We start from the raw sequence: 17,233 nt of genomic DNA, 5'->3' as shown, positions 1-17,233 counted from the left end.
TGTATGTTTTATTCAGCTCAGCTTATTTTTTGGTTATTTATTCAACACGTTTGTTAAATGTTGAGAATGTGTTGAAATGTATCCACGGTCCTGTCCTCACCTCGATGTGCTGGTGGTGGAGGGGTACTGGTACAAACTGAGGGAGCCTCTTGCTAAGCCACATGGTGACATCCCGGTTCATGTTAACAGCAAAAGGCTCATAGCCTTCTTGTAGGCCACAAATGGTGAAGTACTTTAAAGTGCTGACATCTTTACCAAAGTTCATTCTCCCAGCCTGACACACACCCAGACTGCAAACTGGTATAAAACCTGTGACAGACAAAAACAGTCAAATCCTATAAAACATATATTAATTATGTATCTTAAAATCTGCGCACTAGATAATCTGCTTCTTTCACATCTAAATGCTATCATGGGTCAGTGCTCCTTAATCATCAAAATTATGTTTTGTTTTTGCCTCTCTGTCCAAGAAATACGCCCAACAGATTTATTTTCCCAAGTAGACCATTACGGCTTTTGCTGGTCCACTTGACTGTCATAGCTTATTTGATCTTTATTATATTTTTTACATTTTAAGTTATTACAATCAGAATGGTCAGGACCGGAGGACAGAGAAGAGAAAGAAGAAGAGAAGAGACGTTGGGAAGTGAGTTATCATCCAAACTATTCTGACATATTTACCTTTGAGAACCTTAAATCAAAGAAGACAATCTCGTAGATTTATCAGCTGCTGTCCAGATAACATTACTGAGCTTTAGGACTATTAATAAAACAGAAGTATAAATATCCTGTTTCTAAAAGTGGAGTTACTCTGACTTCCAAGAAGAAACCTGAAGCATTCAAAGTGTTTTTCGCCATCAGTCTTAAACTAAACTGCAGTTCAAAGGATATGCTGGTTAAGCACCTCGGCATCAGTTTGTAAGAAAGTAAATGATGACTGTGTTGTATAGAAGGAGGTGCACTGTGCACTTCATTGATCTGTTTAAAACAATTGCATAGACAGCCAAATAATAATTTGGCTTTGGCTTTGACAGACTCTGTGCTTCCTTAGGAAATGCCCATTTCCTGCTCATTCCCTAATTTTGTACAGCCTCTGTATTGCTCTTCCACTTCAGCTTGTTGTATATGTGGACACCTGGATCCTTATATTCCTCCACCACATAAACATATTCTTCTAGGATAGACATTTGATATCTCTATACTGTCTTAAAATTGCTGTGAAGAGTTGGTATCTTACACTCTAGTATAAACAGCTTCTTATTGAAAGATATCCTATATTTCATACAGTGTATCCAGATGTTGCACCTTTGTAATAAAAGCTTTGCTTTTCAATTTATTTACTACTGACTAAATATATTTATATCTATCATCATTGGTTTAAAAATTAACTGGCAACAGTATGGTCAGTCATTTAGTTTGTTTTTTTTTCAAATGCCAAAATTTAATGTGTAAAAGTTAAAACTTTTCTAAGTACCGACTGACATTTTTAAGAGTTTCCTGCAAAAATAGTCAGCTGTTAAAAAAAAATCATAGTTACAAACTTTGAAACATAGGAGAAACAAATTTATTTAAATGTAAGAAACAGGCTAATAATTGAGTAAATATGTTCTTTCATCAGTTATTTACCCAGAAGAACACTTGGGCACCTGCTTTCCCTAGTTGGTATGTTCAGTAAGATTTACTGTTTGGTCTTAAAAATGAGCAGTGTCTCCTGTTTTTACAAATGCATGTGCTGTCCAGGACAGAGTACTGACCTTCACCGACTTCAAAGTCCTTGAAGGCCAGCTCTGATCCAGAATCGTCCAGCAGCACTTCTCCATTGAGTGTGAACATCATGGTGTGCTCATTCAGATCCACCATGCAGCCCACCACATCTCCTATCTGCCAGGCTCGGCCAAAGTGTTCATTCCCCTGGTGCCAGCGCTGCACCTGGAAAACACAGTACATGCAGGGGTGCGCGCACACGTGCAGTTACAGGGATGATCAGTGTGGAGATGTAGTGGTGTTATTACCAAGGCTTTTGTCTACCCATTAGAAAAAATATTGATTGTTTTTGCCATTTCTATGATGCTCATAGTATGCTGAATCAAATTGTCTATACATCCATCCATTGTTTAGTGCTTATTAAGGTCACTGTGAAAGTGGTCTAAGTAACCAGGCCAGGCCACAACCCTAACCCTTGGCCAACACAAGATGTGTGCGGGTTCAACTCCTTCAAGTTGAACAACCTGGACCAAAGACTGCTGATGGCATCACTGCACTGGCAGTCTACCCATCGGTTCCCCACTCTTCCCCTACCTACTCATGAATAAAAAGCTGAGATACTTCAAGCTTTTTCACCTGGAGCAATAATTTGTCTCCAACCTAAGGTCGTTTTACAACTCAGGACCTGATCTCAGAATAACAAGTGTTAAAAGAGATTGTATTTTTTCATAACTATAAGTTGGATTAAGAACTAATCATAGGATGTAAAACTGATTCATTTATTAAAAATGTAGGCTATTGTAAAGAGGCTGATGTTTTTAATTTTTCTGTGTAAAGATAATGAACATTCACATTAGAAATAAAAAAAAAAATGCCTGAATGTAATAAATAAATGAGATTTGTGAAATGACTGCACCTTGAAGCCATCAAAGACAAATGCCTGATCATCAGAGCCCAGCTCCTGGTCTGGTAGACATCCTGGCCTGGCCCAGCCGACCCTCATCTCTCCAGCTGTTAGAACCTAAATGATTAGGACCACATTAATATCCAGTTTGGAAAGTGTTTTACAAATATAATAAAAGGCATATTTGTCTTCTTTCTAGTCAAAATAATTTCATCACATTTAAAATAAGACAAAATCAGCTAAAGAGTAACATCCCAGTAAGATATATTAATTATATTAATTTTCTAACTATATTAAACTTGTTCCATTGGCAGATCTTTTCACTTAATACAAGATGTTGTTGCTTGAAATAAAAGGGAAAAAAATCTGCCAATGGAACAAGTGAAAATTTTCTAGTTTCAAGCTCCACAGTCTAAAAACAAGTTTGATATATATATAACTATATATGTATATATGTATATATATATATATATATATATATGTATATATATATATATATATATATATATAGTTATATATATATAGTTATATATATATAACTATATATATATATAGTTATATATATATATATATATAGTTATATATATATATATATATAGTTATATATATATATATATATAGTTATATATATATATATATATATATAGATATATATATATATATATATAGATATATATATATATATATATATATAGTTATATATATATATTTCAGACAATGTCTGAATGCAAGCCTGTTTATCTGAACATTACAGTTTCATTTACATGTCACATTTATAGACGAACATACACATTCACAAAATGTTTTATGCTTTTCTACTTGCTCATGATTCACAGTCAAATCCATTTTACAATATACGTATTGCAACGAATATAAAAACATTTAATTATGCTTAAATAGATCCAGTTTAAAGTTTTACGGGTCTAATGTTTAGAAAAAGCAGCACTGCATGGGTTCCCCTTCGAGGCCTTCCCCAAACCGCAGCTCAATTCATGTCTAAGTCATCCACCCTTATCTACTAAAACGCTGTCAAACCTAAAGTGAGGACGTGGGCCCAGCTGGTGAATCAAAAAAATAATCAGTGGCTGATTGTATAAGGGTGTAAAATTAAGTTGAGTAATTTGTTCAGAAAAATATTTCCCAAAGTAAGGATGTATTAGGAAGATGTTTCACAGAGAGCTTAATATTTGTATCAGACGATCTCTGATGTATTTCAGTGATGCTCATTAAGCGTTTTATCTCAGTCACAACTGTTTTCTTGCTTCTTACCTCCAGCTCAAAGTACCACTTCCCAGTATTAACACAGTATGTTTTTTCTGCTCTGAAAATGCGGAACCTCTCAGCCGCCACGTTACTCAGGCCAGATTCAGCTGCTGGATGGCAGGGAGGCATGGGAGGAACGAGAGGTAAAAACAGGTGGACTTGGTGAGCGTCTTAACAATGCAATGTCAAGGAAAGAATCTTACATCTTACATACTGTACTTCTGAATATTTAAGGTGTTTATTTTTCTCTCAAAGGTTATGGAAATGAAAAGAAAATACAATGAATGATGGTTTTTACTGAAGCAAACATGTTGTACCATGGTCTTGGTCAGGAGCTTCAAGATTGTATCCATATCCCAGGAGAGTCCTGACAGCCTCTCTCAGACTGTCTTTGTTGGACTTTTTGGTTCTCTCATCCAGAAGAGCGTAGGGCACCAGACGAGGGTTTCTACGGTTCTTTACATCCTGACAAGAGACACAACAAGGTTACAAAATGGAAAAAACAACAAAAAAAAACAAAGAATAAAAGAATATATATAATAGAAGAAAGGATTAGCCTGTTAGGATTTACAGCTAAGAGGGGACACAGCAGCATTTCGTACCACTGGGGTGGCCTTGAAAACTGCAGTTCCTCTAACTGCCATTGAGGGTTCCTCCACAATTTTGTCAAGACATAGCACTGTTTTCTTTTAGAAAGTAATGCTGACATTATCAGTATTATCAGGTTGTTCAAAAACTCCCTGAAAAGTCTTTATTTGATCTAAAATGCTGCAGCAATTCTAATGATAGGAACTAGAAAGAGAGAGCATGTTTCTCCCATACTGACTTCTCTTTATTGGCTCCCTTTTAAACCGAATGTCAAATTTAAAATCATTGTCATCAAATACAAGGTCTTGAACTATCAGGCCCCATCTTATCTTAAAGGCCTCGTAGTACTTTATCACTCAATAGAGCACTTCACTCTCACACTGCTGGCTTGCCAAGTAGGAGATGATTTTATAGAAGAGGGTAAGCCCTCTTCTATAAAATCATCTTAGTTACACTGAAATAGGTCTAGACTGTGGGGGATTCCCATGATGCACAGAGTGCATCGGAGTGTGAATGTGTGTGAATGTTGGTTCGTTTGCACTTGAGTTTAGAAGTGCTTGTATATGAGTGGGTGTGAATGAGGCGTGTTGTATACAGCGCTTTGAGTACTCCATGAGAGTAGAAAAGCGCTGTATAAGAATCGGTCCAATCAGTCCATTCTTCACACCTCTTTTCACTACCTGTGTGTTTATATAGCACATTGCATGTAATCATTAGTTACTATTAAACTCTGGCTCTCGTTCACAGTATGTGCTTGTCCTGTCTTCCAGTCGTGACCCACAGCCCATGACTGCTGTGACTGACTTGTGGGTGCAGATTGGTTCTGACACAGGTTTCTTCATGTTAAAAGGGAGTTTTTCCTTACAATATAAAACAACTTGATTATTGTTGTCTGAAATGAATTAAATTGATTTCAAATGTTTAAACATTGTGAGTACCTGTTGTATGCCATAGGTCCAGCCCTGGCGGATGCGATCTCTTGCCCAAACATTGTGTGCATTCTCAGCTAGCTTGTCCACCATAGCTTCCTGGGTGGAGGTCAATTTGATGTGACTCAGATCCAGAGGAGCAGGTTTATAACCGCTGGATAACTCATAGCTGCACAGATAGAGGTGAAGTACTGCATTGTTATACAGAGATCCTGAATACCCAGAATGTGCTGATGTCTGAGACCAGTCCATTTTCATCCAGTTTAACATGCCAGTTTCTGTTGCTCTAGTCATAAACACTTCCTATCAGCCTGAAGCAGTTGGACCATTCTTCTCCAACATCACCTGCCGCTCACTGGATATTTTCTCTTTTTTGGACCATTCTCTTTAAATGGTAGAGATGTTAATGTGGAATAATTTCAGTAGATCAGCAGTTTCTGACAGTCTCTCAGGCACCAACAACCATGCCACATGCAAAGTCACTGTCACCTTTCTGATTGGTGTAAACTTTATCTTGGCCATATCTGCATCCCAGAATTCATGCAATTAGATAATTAGATATATCTGTCTTCCAAAGTGACTGGTGAATGTGTATATTCTTCTGTACCCAGCTGTTATATATGGAACTGACATTTTGTTGTAATGGTTTAATGGTCTTACGTTGATGAAAGTTTCATGTTCTTGACTTTCTCTACAGCGTGTTCATCTGCTAGGCCAACATGGCAACCCAGAGCCAGGAGAGTTCTGTAATGGGCAATAACACAATCACAAAGAAAAGTGAATGGGATGTGCAGATGCTTGTTATGAATTTCAACAATAACTGATGCTCCTGCAACGTCCAAAGAAAACTGACTAATATATATGATGACATTTCAAATTTCACTGCACTGATACATTACTTGAGAGTTTCCAGAGACATCTGTAGATTGTAGCTTCGTTCCTGTTCAGGAAGCTTGGAGAACTCCACCAGACATGGGTGCTGCCGCTTATTATCATCCCGCACCTCAAGCACACATGCAAAGAAAAAAGAAAAGTTTAGGGCAGCCAGGACACGAATAGTAACCAAGCTGTAGCTAAATACACAACATATCTGATGTCATGTATTTTTATAGCAAAAATATTCATCAGTTCATTCTGAGAATATTCAAATAAAGAAAAGGATCAACAGTATTTCATTGAAGGCTCTGGAGCAACAAGAGCTGAACCATCAGACTGAAGAACAAGTGACCGGCAGCCTCTGTTACCTACAGTCACAGTTAACCTTTGCAACGTCCATGGTACACAACTTTATACACTTAGAAACTGACCTGCAATTTCTAAATCTTGTAATTTATATTTTCTATATCTTAATAATTCCACACTTGCTCTGGCCTCTTTATCCTTCACGTTAGAGAGTCAGTATCTTTCTGCGCAGTATCTTTCTAGGACAGTCTCTCGTGTTCTAGTGTTTGTTCTCTCTGTTGGATGTCATTCCTGGGATCTGCTGGAGACACTTGCTCAGTTTGGGGTCACTGCACCAAGTGCTCCCATTAGCATGGGGGCCACTGGTAGGATTTCTCAATATCAGCCATTTCTTCTGTCTGCTGATGCTACATGCCGTGCAGGGGCCTGTTCTTTCACGATGGTTCCTATTTTTGCTCCTCTTCTTTCTCGGGTTTCTGCTGAATCAGGTATTGACTAAGCATGCAATCAGCTGTGGCCATCTTCCTGATGTGCTCATGGATGTTTGTTCTTTCATCTTGGATCATGGTTCTGATACAAACCAGTCCCAGTTCAGCCTTCCTTCCACTTAGGCTACGTTCACTCTGCAGGTCTTAATGCTCAATTCTGATTTTTTGATCAAATGTGATTTTTTTGTCTGCTCGTTCACACTACAAATAAAATGTGACAGCAAACGTGCTCTAGTGTGAACGCTCAAAGCGGCCGCATGCGCAAAAGAAGACGTCACACACAATGCGCTCTGTTTAGACCCAGAGCAACAGTATTGTTTGACCGATGGCCTTAAAAAAAAGACTTGTTTCGGACTTTACATTTCCCAATTTTGCTTTAAGTTATAAAGTTATTTTGTTATTTACATATGGCTTAATAATTATCCTTATTGCTGTTTTAGAGGAGTGGTGCTTCAAAGGATAGTTGCAGATTTCTGTCAGAATCTGCAGATTATACAGTACAAAGACGGATTTAATGCGACCTGACCATCAAACAGCAGCTTTCTAAAACATCAGATATGTATCTGATTCAGCACCACATACGAAAGTGACCCAGATCGGATTTGAAAATATCGGATTTGTGCCGTTCACACTGTCATACCATGATCGGATATGGGTCGCATAGGGTCAAAAAAGTCGGATTTGATGTGCTTTCACCTGCAGTGTGAACGTAGCCTTAGTGTTGCAGTCTCACGGTGCTGGACTTGGGGTGAAACCCTCCAAGCATGGTAAGCAGCATCCTTCTCTTGATGTCAGTGGCTTCTATTGCTTTCTTTGGCCAACTTATACTCCAGCAGGGTAACTGATCAACTGTGGGGCATAGCTATTGATTGCCCGGATCTTGTTCTTCCCATTCAGCTCTCCTCAGGACTTGCCTTATCTTCTGCAGATATTTGGTGGTTCCAGCTTTCCTAGCGGCCTTTTGATTGTTCCCATTTGCATGTGGGATTCCAAGGTACTTGTACCTGTCCTCGATGTCTGCAGTTCTGTTCGCCACATCCGCATCGAATTTCTGATGAAGATGCTTAGGGTCCTGCTGATCTTGTACAGTTCTGGGCATTCCAGGATCCAGGTGTGAAGCACTAAGTCGCAGGCTTTCTGGTAGTGCACAGGTTAGTCTGGTCTTATAACCATGACCAGTGCTCTATCTGTCAGTAGCTGGTGGGGGAAGGGGATGATGACATCTCCCCCATGACCTGATGTCCTGGCTCTCCCTTGCTGTAGCATTTGTGTTGCACTCATCAATCTCTAGCTGTGATAGCAGTTGCTTCTTCTGTATGTTGGAACACTGAGCTACTGCTACGGGTGCTGAAGAATCTATCAGCCCCAAATCCTCTTTATGTAACCTGTTTAGCTGGGATTACATGCATAGCAGCAGTCCACCAGGTATTATGTACAAGTATTTGTTTTCATATAATAATACTCACTGCACCATAGATCCAGCCTAATTCTATCTTGTTCATCACCCAGAGTTCATGGATGTTTTCTGCTAGTTTTTCTCTGATCCTTTCCAAGTGAGGTGGCAAAATAATCTGAACAGAAAACAAACAACATTTCAGTTACTGGTTATGGTTAAGGGAAAAAAACTTTATTGAATGACTTCAAAAATAATTAAAAAGTGAACTTAAATCAAGTATGTTATTGAGACATTTCTGACCTGGCTGGTGTCTACAGGTATAGGGGTGAATGCTGCCTGGCTCAAAGTGACAGTCGGTCCCAGCAGGTCTCTGGTGGCAGTCTGATCCTGACTAGCCTCCAGTTTCAGTTTCTCCCTGGGCAACACTGCTTCATAGCAAGGGGCATAACCAGGAGGAGGGAGGAACTTAAACTCCCCATGACGCCCACCGAGGAGGAATCGCACCCTGCAGGTGAAACAGGAAAGTTTGTGAAAACCAGAAAACAGCCCAGTGGCAGCACTCCTGGGACCAACATTTATGTGATAGATCTGGGACAAAAATTGCCTTAGGCATTCAAATTTGGTATGTCAGTGATGATGATGATGATGATGATGATGATGATGATGATGATGATGATAATGATGATGATATAAAAAGAAAGGTACCAAAAACGTGTGGGTTAGTCAGCCTGCTACAGTTGTGCTATTTGTCTTCATATTGCTGACCAATTAATATACTGTTACATTTTTGGACAGTGACAGACTTTTTGGTACTCTTGCCTCCGAACCCTTTCACACATACTGGTCACTACAGTTACAGCTATTCAAAGGCTGTTTTCTTGTATTTGTGTCAGTGTGGATGGTATACTTGCACATAAACCACTACATTGGACACATGTGTCACTCCATACCTGCCACTCACTGGCCGTTTAATGTTACTATAGATCAGGGGTCGGCAACCCTGGGCACGCGTGCCACAGCTGGCACGTTAAGGGTAACTGATGGCACGACCATAGCTGGACTGATGGTGATTTTTCGTTTTTATGGGCCGATGATTTTTTTTTTTTAGTAACTATAAACAATGAAAGGTGGTGGGTTGGCCAGATGCTGGCAGATGTGTAAAAATAACTCAGTTGTTTGGTGGTGGCTATGGCGGAGCTTCCACAGAGGCCAGCAGGTGGATGAGGGAAAGGGGAGGCAGGAGGAGCAGAGACCCGAGGCAGCCGCGTCAGGTGAACTGAACTTCAGGTAAGAAGTTATGACCTGCAGTCTATCTGGGTCAGATATAAACCAAGTTTAGGTGGAGTTTATTTTTGTTGTGCTGACTTTTTACAGTCAGTTACAATAACTCGCACTGCGTGCTAGCTAGCATGACGGAGTTTCTATACAGCTGAGTGGGTGCTATGATGTTACTGATAGTAAACTTTATTTTATTTATAAGGTTAGTTAGTAGAGTTGCCAACCGTCCCGTAAAAACTGAATCGTCTGGTATTCAGAGAAAATATTACGCGTTTCGTATTGAGGTGAGAAGGAACACAGTTTGTCCCGGACTTCAGCTACAATGGAAAAAGACAGAAAGCTGGATTTATTCTGCATCTTTATGCTGCACAGCTGCCTCTTCTTCTCTCATTCTCTCCCCTCCCTGTCCTGTTTCTACTTCAATCATGAAACTGATCAATGATCAGCTGATCGGCTTTTCTGTCACAAGTCCCATCTCTCTTGTTTGTTTATCGCTCGCTCTGATGCAAAATTTATAGAAATGTATAGAAATCATACATATACCAACAAGACTGTACATCACTGTCACAACAGTGTCTGTTTTCATACAAAGGCTTTACGGCTTTAATACCTGGTGGGTCGGTCTCGTCAAAATGCCCGGGCCCATTTTGTGTCCCAGTCCAGCCTTGGGCACGACACGCAGTGAAATAATCTAATAAGGTGCATTAAAAAATAAATGGCTGGGCCAGCGGTGCACATCGCAAATTAGCTCTCATAGACACATTAGTTGTGCCACTTCTTAATGACGGTATCTTAGCTAACAACCCCAACTACCAGATTCCATTTGTAATTAGCTAAAAATAACTTAGCCTACTGGTGAGAGGGACGTTGTTAGCTGGCAGTTTTTTCAAGCGATGTTGAAATTTCCACATTCCGACACTTCAAAAGCTTCAGGAGCTGTCCGCTCAGCACAGCATCAGCACTAGGGAAATACATTAAAACAGCGGTCTCCAACCTTTTTTGCGCCACGGACCGGTTTATGCCCGACAATATTTTCACGGACCGGCCTTTAAGGTGTCGCAGATAAATACAACAAAATAAAACTAGTACCGGTACCGAAAAAAGTAAAATTTATTCATAACACACGTGAAAAGACCCAGGAAAACCGAGTAAACGATAAAAACGATAACAAAATAACGCTGAAAACCGATAAAAATCCTGAAAACTATACATTTCACACCTGAGCCTCAACTGTCACGGCCCGGTACCAAACGACTCACGGACCGGTACTGGTCCGAGGCCCGGGGGTTGGGGACTGCTGCATTAAAAGACAGAATTCACTATGTGTTTTCGGGACTTTCAGGTGTTTGAACCAATGTTTTCTTTTCTGATCAAACCAGAAATCTTTAATGAGTAGTTGGATTTGTCTCGTATTAACTGCCTGGACACAGAGGACATCGAAATGCAGCTGATTGAACTGAAAAGCTCGACTCTGTGTAACTGTCTTCAGAACTTTGCAGAGGCCTTATTGACAGTATTTGGCTCTACATGTCTGTGTGAAAAGATTTTCTCTCACATGACTCCTCAGGTAGCCTCTGAATGCTGGACACTCGGAGACCTGTGTCTCTGAGTGGGAGACCAGAGATCATATTAACATGTGTGTCTCTGTATTAACAAACATGCCACATTGGCCCAGTTTATTATTTCGCATCATTGTTGTGAGGAGACCATAAATAGCATTTGCACTCTCTGTTGTATTTGCTGTTATGGATAAAAAGTCTTTTTTTGTTTCAAAATAGCTGATAACTATTCGCTGATAGCTGCCACCATCTGCAAACAAATATAATCTATAAAGTGGTTCTATATAGTGTGTAACTGTTAATATAGCGCGTTATTAAATTTATTGCTAATGCAATCATATGGCACACTGACTTCTGAGGAAATTTTAAATGGCACTCATCATCAGAAAGGTTGCCGACCCCGCTATAGATGTATGACGTGTTTCATTGTAATGATTGTCATTTAACCCTGCCATGCATGAATTATGACAACCTCAATCAGGATTTTTTCTTAAGTATTTTTTATTCATCTTCTAATGCCTAAAGATGAATTAAAATACTTAAGAAAAAATCCTGATTGAGGTTGTCATAATTCATGCATGGCAGGGGTTAAAGTGCTGACATTGAGCCTTTCAGGGGTTTAACAAAAATAGGTTCATTGCATTAACTGACTAGGAATTTTATGCATGGCTCCCATTTTCGTGGGCGCAGAAGTATTTGGACAAATTAACATCATTTGTTTTTAATACTTATATTAACATTCATTTGCTTTACTAGGTTGAGATAAAATGACTGACTTGGCCAGTAAAGAATATTCTAAATGTGACGAGACCAAATCTACAGGGTGGGCCGTTTGTGGATACACGGTAATAACATGGGAATGGTTGGTGATATTAAAGTCTTGTTTGTGGCACATTAGTATATGTGAGGGGGCAAACTCCTCAAGATGGGTGGTGACCATGGTGGCCATTTAGAAGTCGGCCATCTTGGAACAACTTTTGTTTTGTCAATAGGAAGAGGGCCATGTGACACATCAAACTTATTGGTAATGTCACAAGAAAAACAATGATGTGCTTGTTTTCAGCGTAACTTTATAAATCCCAGTGATATCACATAATTGTTGTCCTAATATAACAACAACCCCACTGATAACTTTTGTAAGACACTCATCAGGCAGTTATTGTAATAGTCTCAGAAGTATGCTACGCTGTTTTTAGGGCAACAATCACTTTACAAAATCAGGATGTGCATGTAAGTTGTGCTTATACTCATTATCGTTGCAAATCCATTTTAAAAGACAAAAATAAAACAAGCTTCATGGAGAACAAAGACAATAACTCTTATCATGCTGTGTTGATGAGCTTCAGTGAAACACTGACTTGACCCCAGCAGAGAAGCTCGCCACTGGGAAGAAAAGGCCATCAGAGTTGAAGTTCTCAAACATGCCCTGAACTGGCTGGCCATTGATTCTGAAGGAGATACTGGGCACACTGAGGTCCAGGCAGCAGCTCACCACATCTTCTGATCGAAGGAGATGCTGATTGGGTGAGCTAACAGTCCGCGCAATGCAGCCTACACAGGATACACAGAAGTGCAGCGAGAATTAGTTTAGTTTGGTTTGAACTTTGAGCAGATTCAAGTCTGAACTGTTTAAGTACAAAACGACATCAGAGTTTATACCAGGACATTTTTCCATTATGGTTTTTGCTTTTACTTTACAGAGTATTTCCTAACTTATTGTGATTAACATGCTCACAAAAGCATATATGTTTTCTTTTTTTCTTTTTGGCCTTTTTCAGCAGAAAAAACATCTTGCAGGCATTTTGCATAACTGTCCAACAGTTAAAAACATAGTTTCATACAAAGATCTTTTCCTTTTTTAAAATCAATTTCTGTGCATTTTTAAAATAAATAAATAAAAGGATCCATAACTCGAAATTTTGAGTTAATGGTAAGCCCGTTTCTGCCACTAAAAGATAAATAAAAGGATCCGTAACTCAAACTTTCAAGTTTTCCCTAAATTTTGAAGTAATAACTCAAAATTTCAAGAAAATAACTCGAAATTTTAACTTATGGATCCAGCTTTTAGTCTGAGACCTGTTTTTTTTCCCTGAGACCTGACGACTTTCTTCCTGAGACCTGAGGGTGTCCTAAAAATGGCGACTGTGGTTCAGGGGGTTGGGAAGCTCATCTTGTAACCGGAAGGTTGTCGGTTCGATCCCCAGCTCTGTCTGTCTTGGTCGTTGTGTCCTTGGGCAAGACACTTTACCCTACCGCCTACTGCTGTTGGCCAGAGATGGCGATGGCGTGATATGGCAGCCTCGCTTCTGTCAGTCTGCTCCAGGGCAGCTGTGGCTACAACTGTAGCTGCCTCCACCAGTGTGTGAATGTGAGAGTGAATGAATAGTGGCATTGTAAAGTGCTTTGTGGCTCTTGAAAAGTGTTATATAAATCCATTATTATTATTCAAATGTACACCGTATTGGTGCTTTCTGATATGATGTTAAATTAACAGCTGTAAGCTGCTCAGTCCTTGAGGCAGCACAGCACTCTCACACCTAAACATTTTGACCACTATAGTCCACAGTTCATGTTTTTTAATCTAACAAAGACATTCAGTAGTCTCACATTTCAATGGGAAAACATACTGGCACCTGCCAGTGCCACCCTTCAGTCTCCTGTTAGACACACCTATGGTATTAATTTCAAAATCTTGCTTATTGTCGAGATATCACATTCACAAGATTTTCAGAAAACATTAGTTGAGATCAGTGAGATTCTAGGAGGTGCTGCCATCCTCCAATTTGAACATCCTAGGTGACGTCCATCACGAGTTATTGTATTCACTGTATTTTGACCTTTAGGTTGAGGTTACTGAGGATCAAACTTGTCTTAGTCGATACAACTATGGTATTAATTTAAAGCTCCTACATTACCTCATTCTAGGGCTGAGGGGTAAAATGATTCTGCACAGACTTTCATTATCAGTGAGTTAGTCATCAAAATCACTCCATCTTTATACACACATACTGGACACACACAGCTCACCTGACCAAAGATGGAGTCCATCAAAGCCATAGGAATAGAGGTCATCACCCACCCCATTGCCTCCCCACCCCTCTCCTCCACTGGGGTACGGTGCATAGCCATTGGTGTTGCCCCAACCCACCCTGAGGTGAGTGGCCTCTGCTGTGACAAATGGCAAAACCTGATCCACAATCAGCTCGTAGTACCACTTCCTGTACTGGGCAGAGCCCTCACTGACGCCCAAAAAGATGTTGGGTCGCATGCTGTTGGAGTGAATGAATGTCAGTGAGTCGGTAAATCCATTACTGACGTGGGATTCCTTACAAATGTAGTTCTACTTGTATTTCTTTACCTGCTTATGTGGTTGATCAGGCGGGTCTGCAGTAACAAATCTCTTCCTGGCAGCAGGTTGTCACAGATCAGGTGCTGGTTAGAGCGCACTGCCACGCCGTGACACACACACAGTGAACACAGCACGTCTAGAACCTAAATGGTATTTATAAACAAGACGGATAAGATGTTATTGTCTCTACGATATAAAGAGACACAAGTAAGGTAGTGACATCTATACTGAACTGCTGAAAAGGTCAGTGGTGGCTGGAGACACCACAGAGGGCTCAGAGCGTCCGCTCAGTCTGTATTTCTGACTGAAACCTGCTGCAATGAACACAAGTATCAGGACCGTACCATGGAGCAATGGGAAAAGGTGGCCTGGTTTTCTTTGACATCTAGTGACAACCAAGTGCATTTAGCTGTTACTCAAAGAAATGATGGGAAACACTGCAAGCTGGCACAGGCAGTGTGATGACACAAGAAACTTTTGGTCCTTAATGGTAACAGTATTCCCTGATGGCAATAACTTTTCCCATCAGGATGATGCTCCTTGATACATTGCAGAAACTACATGATTTAAACACAACAAAAGGTCCAGGATGTGGATCTTCGGTGCGATACACTGCAGCAAGTTAGATCCACGGAGGCCTTACAACAAAGAGTGAAAGGATCTGCTGCTAACATATTGAGTGTGTTAGCAGGATGTCTGTTAAGTAAGATGGACCTAAAAAATATTAGATTGCTTGTTTTAAATACCATGTATAGATTTTCAGATTTTTATGCGATTGGTACTAAATTCATGCTTCAGCATGAAAAAAGGGAAAAATAACAAGGCAGAGTCATAAAATCTCGCCAGACGTAATAAGGAGAAGTCGTCCTGCAACAGAGGGTCTGACTTCACAGAGTCCTGTTTTCAACATCATGGAGTCAAATAAAGAAACATACCGATAGAATCTAAATCAACAGAATAACCAAGGCAAGCTATCCAAAGAACAGCCTCTACCTATAAAGAAGGATGCAAGTGTACCAGGGATAATTAAAATACACTATCATCATCAGTTTATGTTTGTGGGTAAGTAAGTGCCCATACCTTGTGGTTCCGACCATGTTTGTCCAACAGAGATATGATAGACTTGATATGTTCCTCTTTGATTATGTTAAGTGCTTCAGGACTCTCCACCAGTACACAGTGAAGCACCTCCAATATACCTGTAATTACAAAATAAGGTGCAGTGTGACGATAACTTGATTCAAAACCACAGTTCACAAAAGCTAAGAGTCGGTTTTACTGTCAAAGTTTGGAGAACCGAGAATGGCTGTACAGGTCCTAAAGCTACTCATCACTCAGCTCTACATCTTACTGTCGTTAAATATGTTTAATAATGATGTAAACTTTATCTGTCAAAGTGGAAATACTTCTAAAACATACAGAACACCACTAAAAGATTGAATTACAAATGCAACTAGAGCAAATAGAGAAAATAAATAAAATGTAAAAAGTGTTTTTTAAATATTTATTTTTTAAGTTATTTAAATATTGTTCAATTAATTTGCAACTGATTTCTGTACATTTGTATCGATGTATTGCCAGATCATAACAATAACTTTTTGTATTTTGTAATCGTCGATTCTGGTGTATTTCTCTCCGTCTTCACTTTCTTCCCTTTTGAATGTTTGATTTGTTAAACCTGCTGGTTCATGTTGGACATCATCATCCTGTTTATAGTCTTTTCTTTTGCCTGTTTCCAGGTTCCTTCTACCGGTGGTTTGTTACAAGTCATCACAAAGCAGGTTACACTGTAAGGTAAAGTCCTCTCAGTGTCACAGGTAGACTCTAAATTATCAGAATGGGAGTACTAGGTAGACTAACCCATATGTTGGTCGTTGCCGTGGTTTCTCTGCTGTGTTTTTGTTGTTTTTCTTCAGCAGATTTTCACTGTTTTTTCTCTCTCTCCATCTGCTTCTCTATTTTTCCCTCTCCTTCTGTGAACTTTGTGCTCAACTTCTCTTTCTTTCCTCTTTTTCTTTTCCATCCCCCAGTTTTGTCCATTGTAATTGTAATAACTCAAAAATCCTAAAAAAGTTCTAATAAAATATGACTACCAGGTAGACCATTATGGCAAACGGTCCACTTGGGAAAGTAAATCTGTTGGGCATTTTGGTCTTCTGACGACAGTTCTGATTGGACGAGAACAAAAAAAACCCCTCTAGTCACACCTCACTTTTTGATTGGTCCATCCACTTGACGACTTACTTTCTCTGTTTAATTCAACCTCCTTAGAGATCCTTGATTTCATTGCTCAACTCACAACCAGCAGTCAAAAACATAAAACTAAGCCTTGGTTCAATAATGCCACCAGAGGACTCAGACACGTGTAGAAAAACTGAACAAAAATGGAAAAAGGATACATTTCATGTGTCTTTTGATAACTTTGAAAGTGTTTCTCTAAGATCGTGGCTAACAACTGTCACAGACTCGTACTGTATTTACTGTGATTAACTCTTAATTCTCCTACTGCTGCTCCTCTTACAGCGTTGCAGGCAAGTCTTCAGTAATAGGATCACCGACTTCAGGTCTCATATTGTCCCTCCTGTTGCTGACT

General features: G+C 39.7%; 1 protein-coding gene across 1 annotated transcript in view; it reads right to left on the bottom strand.

Moving 5' to 3' along the window:
• ryr2a (ryanodine receptor 2a (cardiac)) overlaps positions 1 to 17,233 on the bottom strand; it is a 264,075-nt gene that overhangs the window by 150,422 nt on the left and 96,420 nt on the right. The window contains exons 16-29 of the mRNA XM_087845211.1: positions 15,721 to 15,839; positions 14,650 to 14,783; positions 14,319 to 14,560; positions 12,650 to 12,842; positions 8,755 to 8,959; positions 8,525 to 8,629; positions 6,288 to 6,391; positions 6,049 to 6,132; positions 5,398 to 5,557; positions 4,189 to 4,336; positions 3,878 to 3,981; positions 2,621 to 2,725; positions 1,755 to 1,929; positions 101 to 309 (exon numbers count right to left, since the gene is read on the bottom strand). Coding sequence (XP_087701337.1) covers positions 101 to 309; positions 1,755 to 1,929; positions 2,621 to 2,725; positions 3,878 to 3,981; positions 4,189 to 4,336; positions 5,398 to 5,557; positions 6,049 to 6,132; positions 6,288 to 6,391; positions 8,525 to 8,629; positions 8,755 to 8,959; positions 12,650 to 12,842; positions 14,319 to 14,560; positions 14,650 to 14,783; positions 15,721 to 15,839 — 2,087 coding nt within the window. The remainder of the gene's footprint in view (positions 1 to 100; positions 310 to 1,754; positions 1,930 to 2,620; positions 2,726 to 3,877; positions 3,982 to 4,188; positions 4,337 to 5,397; positions 5,558 to 6,048; positions 6,133 to 6,287; positions 6,392 to 8,524; positions 8,630 to 8,754; positions 8,960 to 12,649; positions 12,843 to 14,318; positions 14,561 to 14,649; positions 14,784 to 15,720; positions 15,840 to 17,233) is intronic.

Source organism: Neolamprologus brichardi, chromosome 8 (assembly GCF_056152115.1).
Source record: "Neolamprologus brichardi isolate AB-2024 chromosome 8, ASM5615211v1, whole genome shotgun sequence".
NCBI classification, from domain to species: Eukaryota; Metazoa; Chordata; class Actinopteri; order Cichliformes; family Cichlidae; genus Neolamprologus; species Neolamprologus brichardi.
Note: the sequence above shows the minus strand (reverse complement) of the source record. Positions and strands in the feature narration are given on the sequence as shown.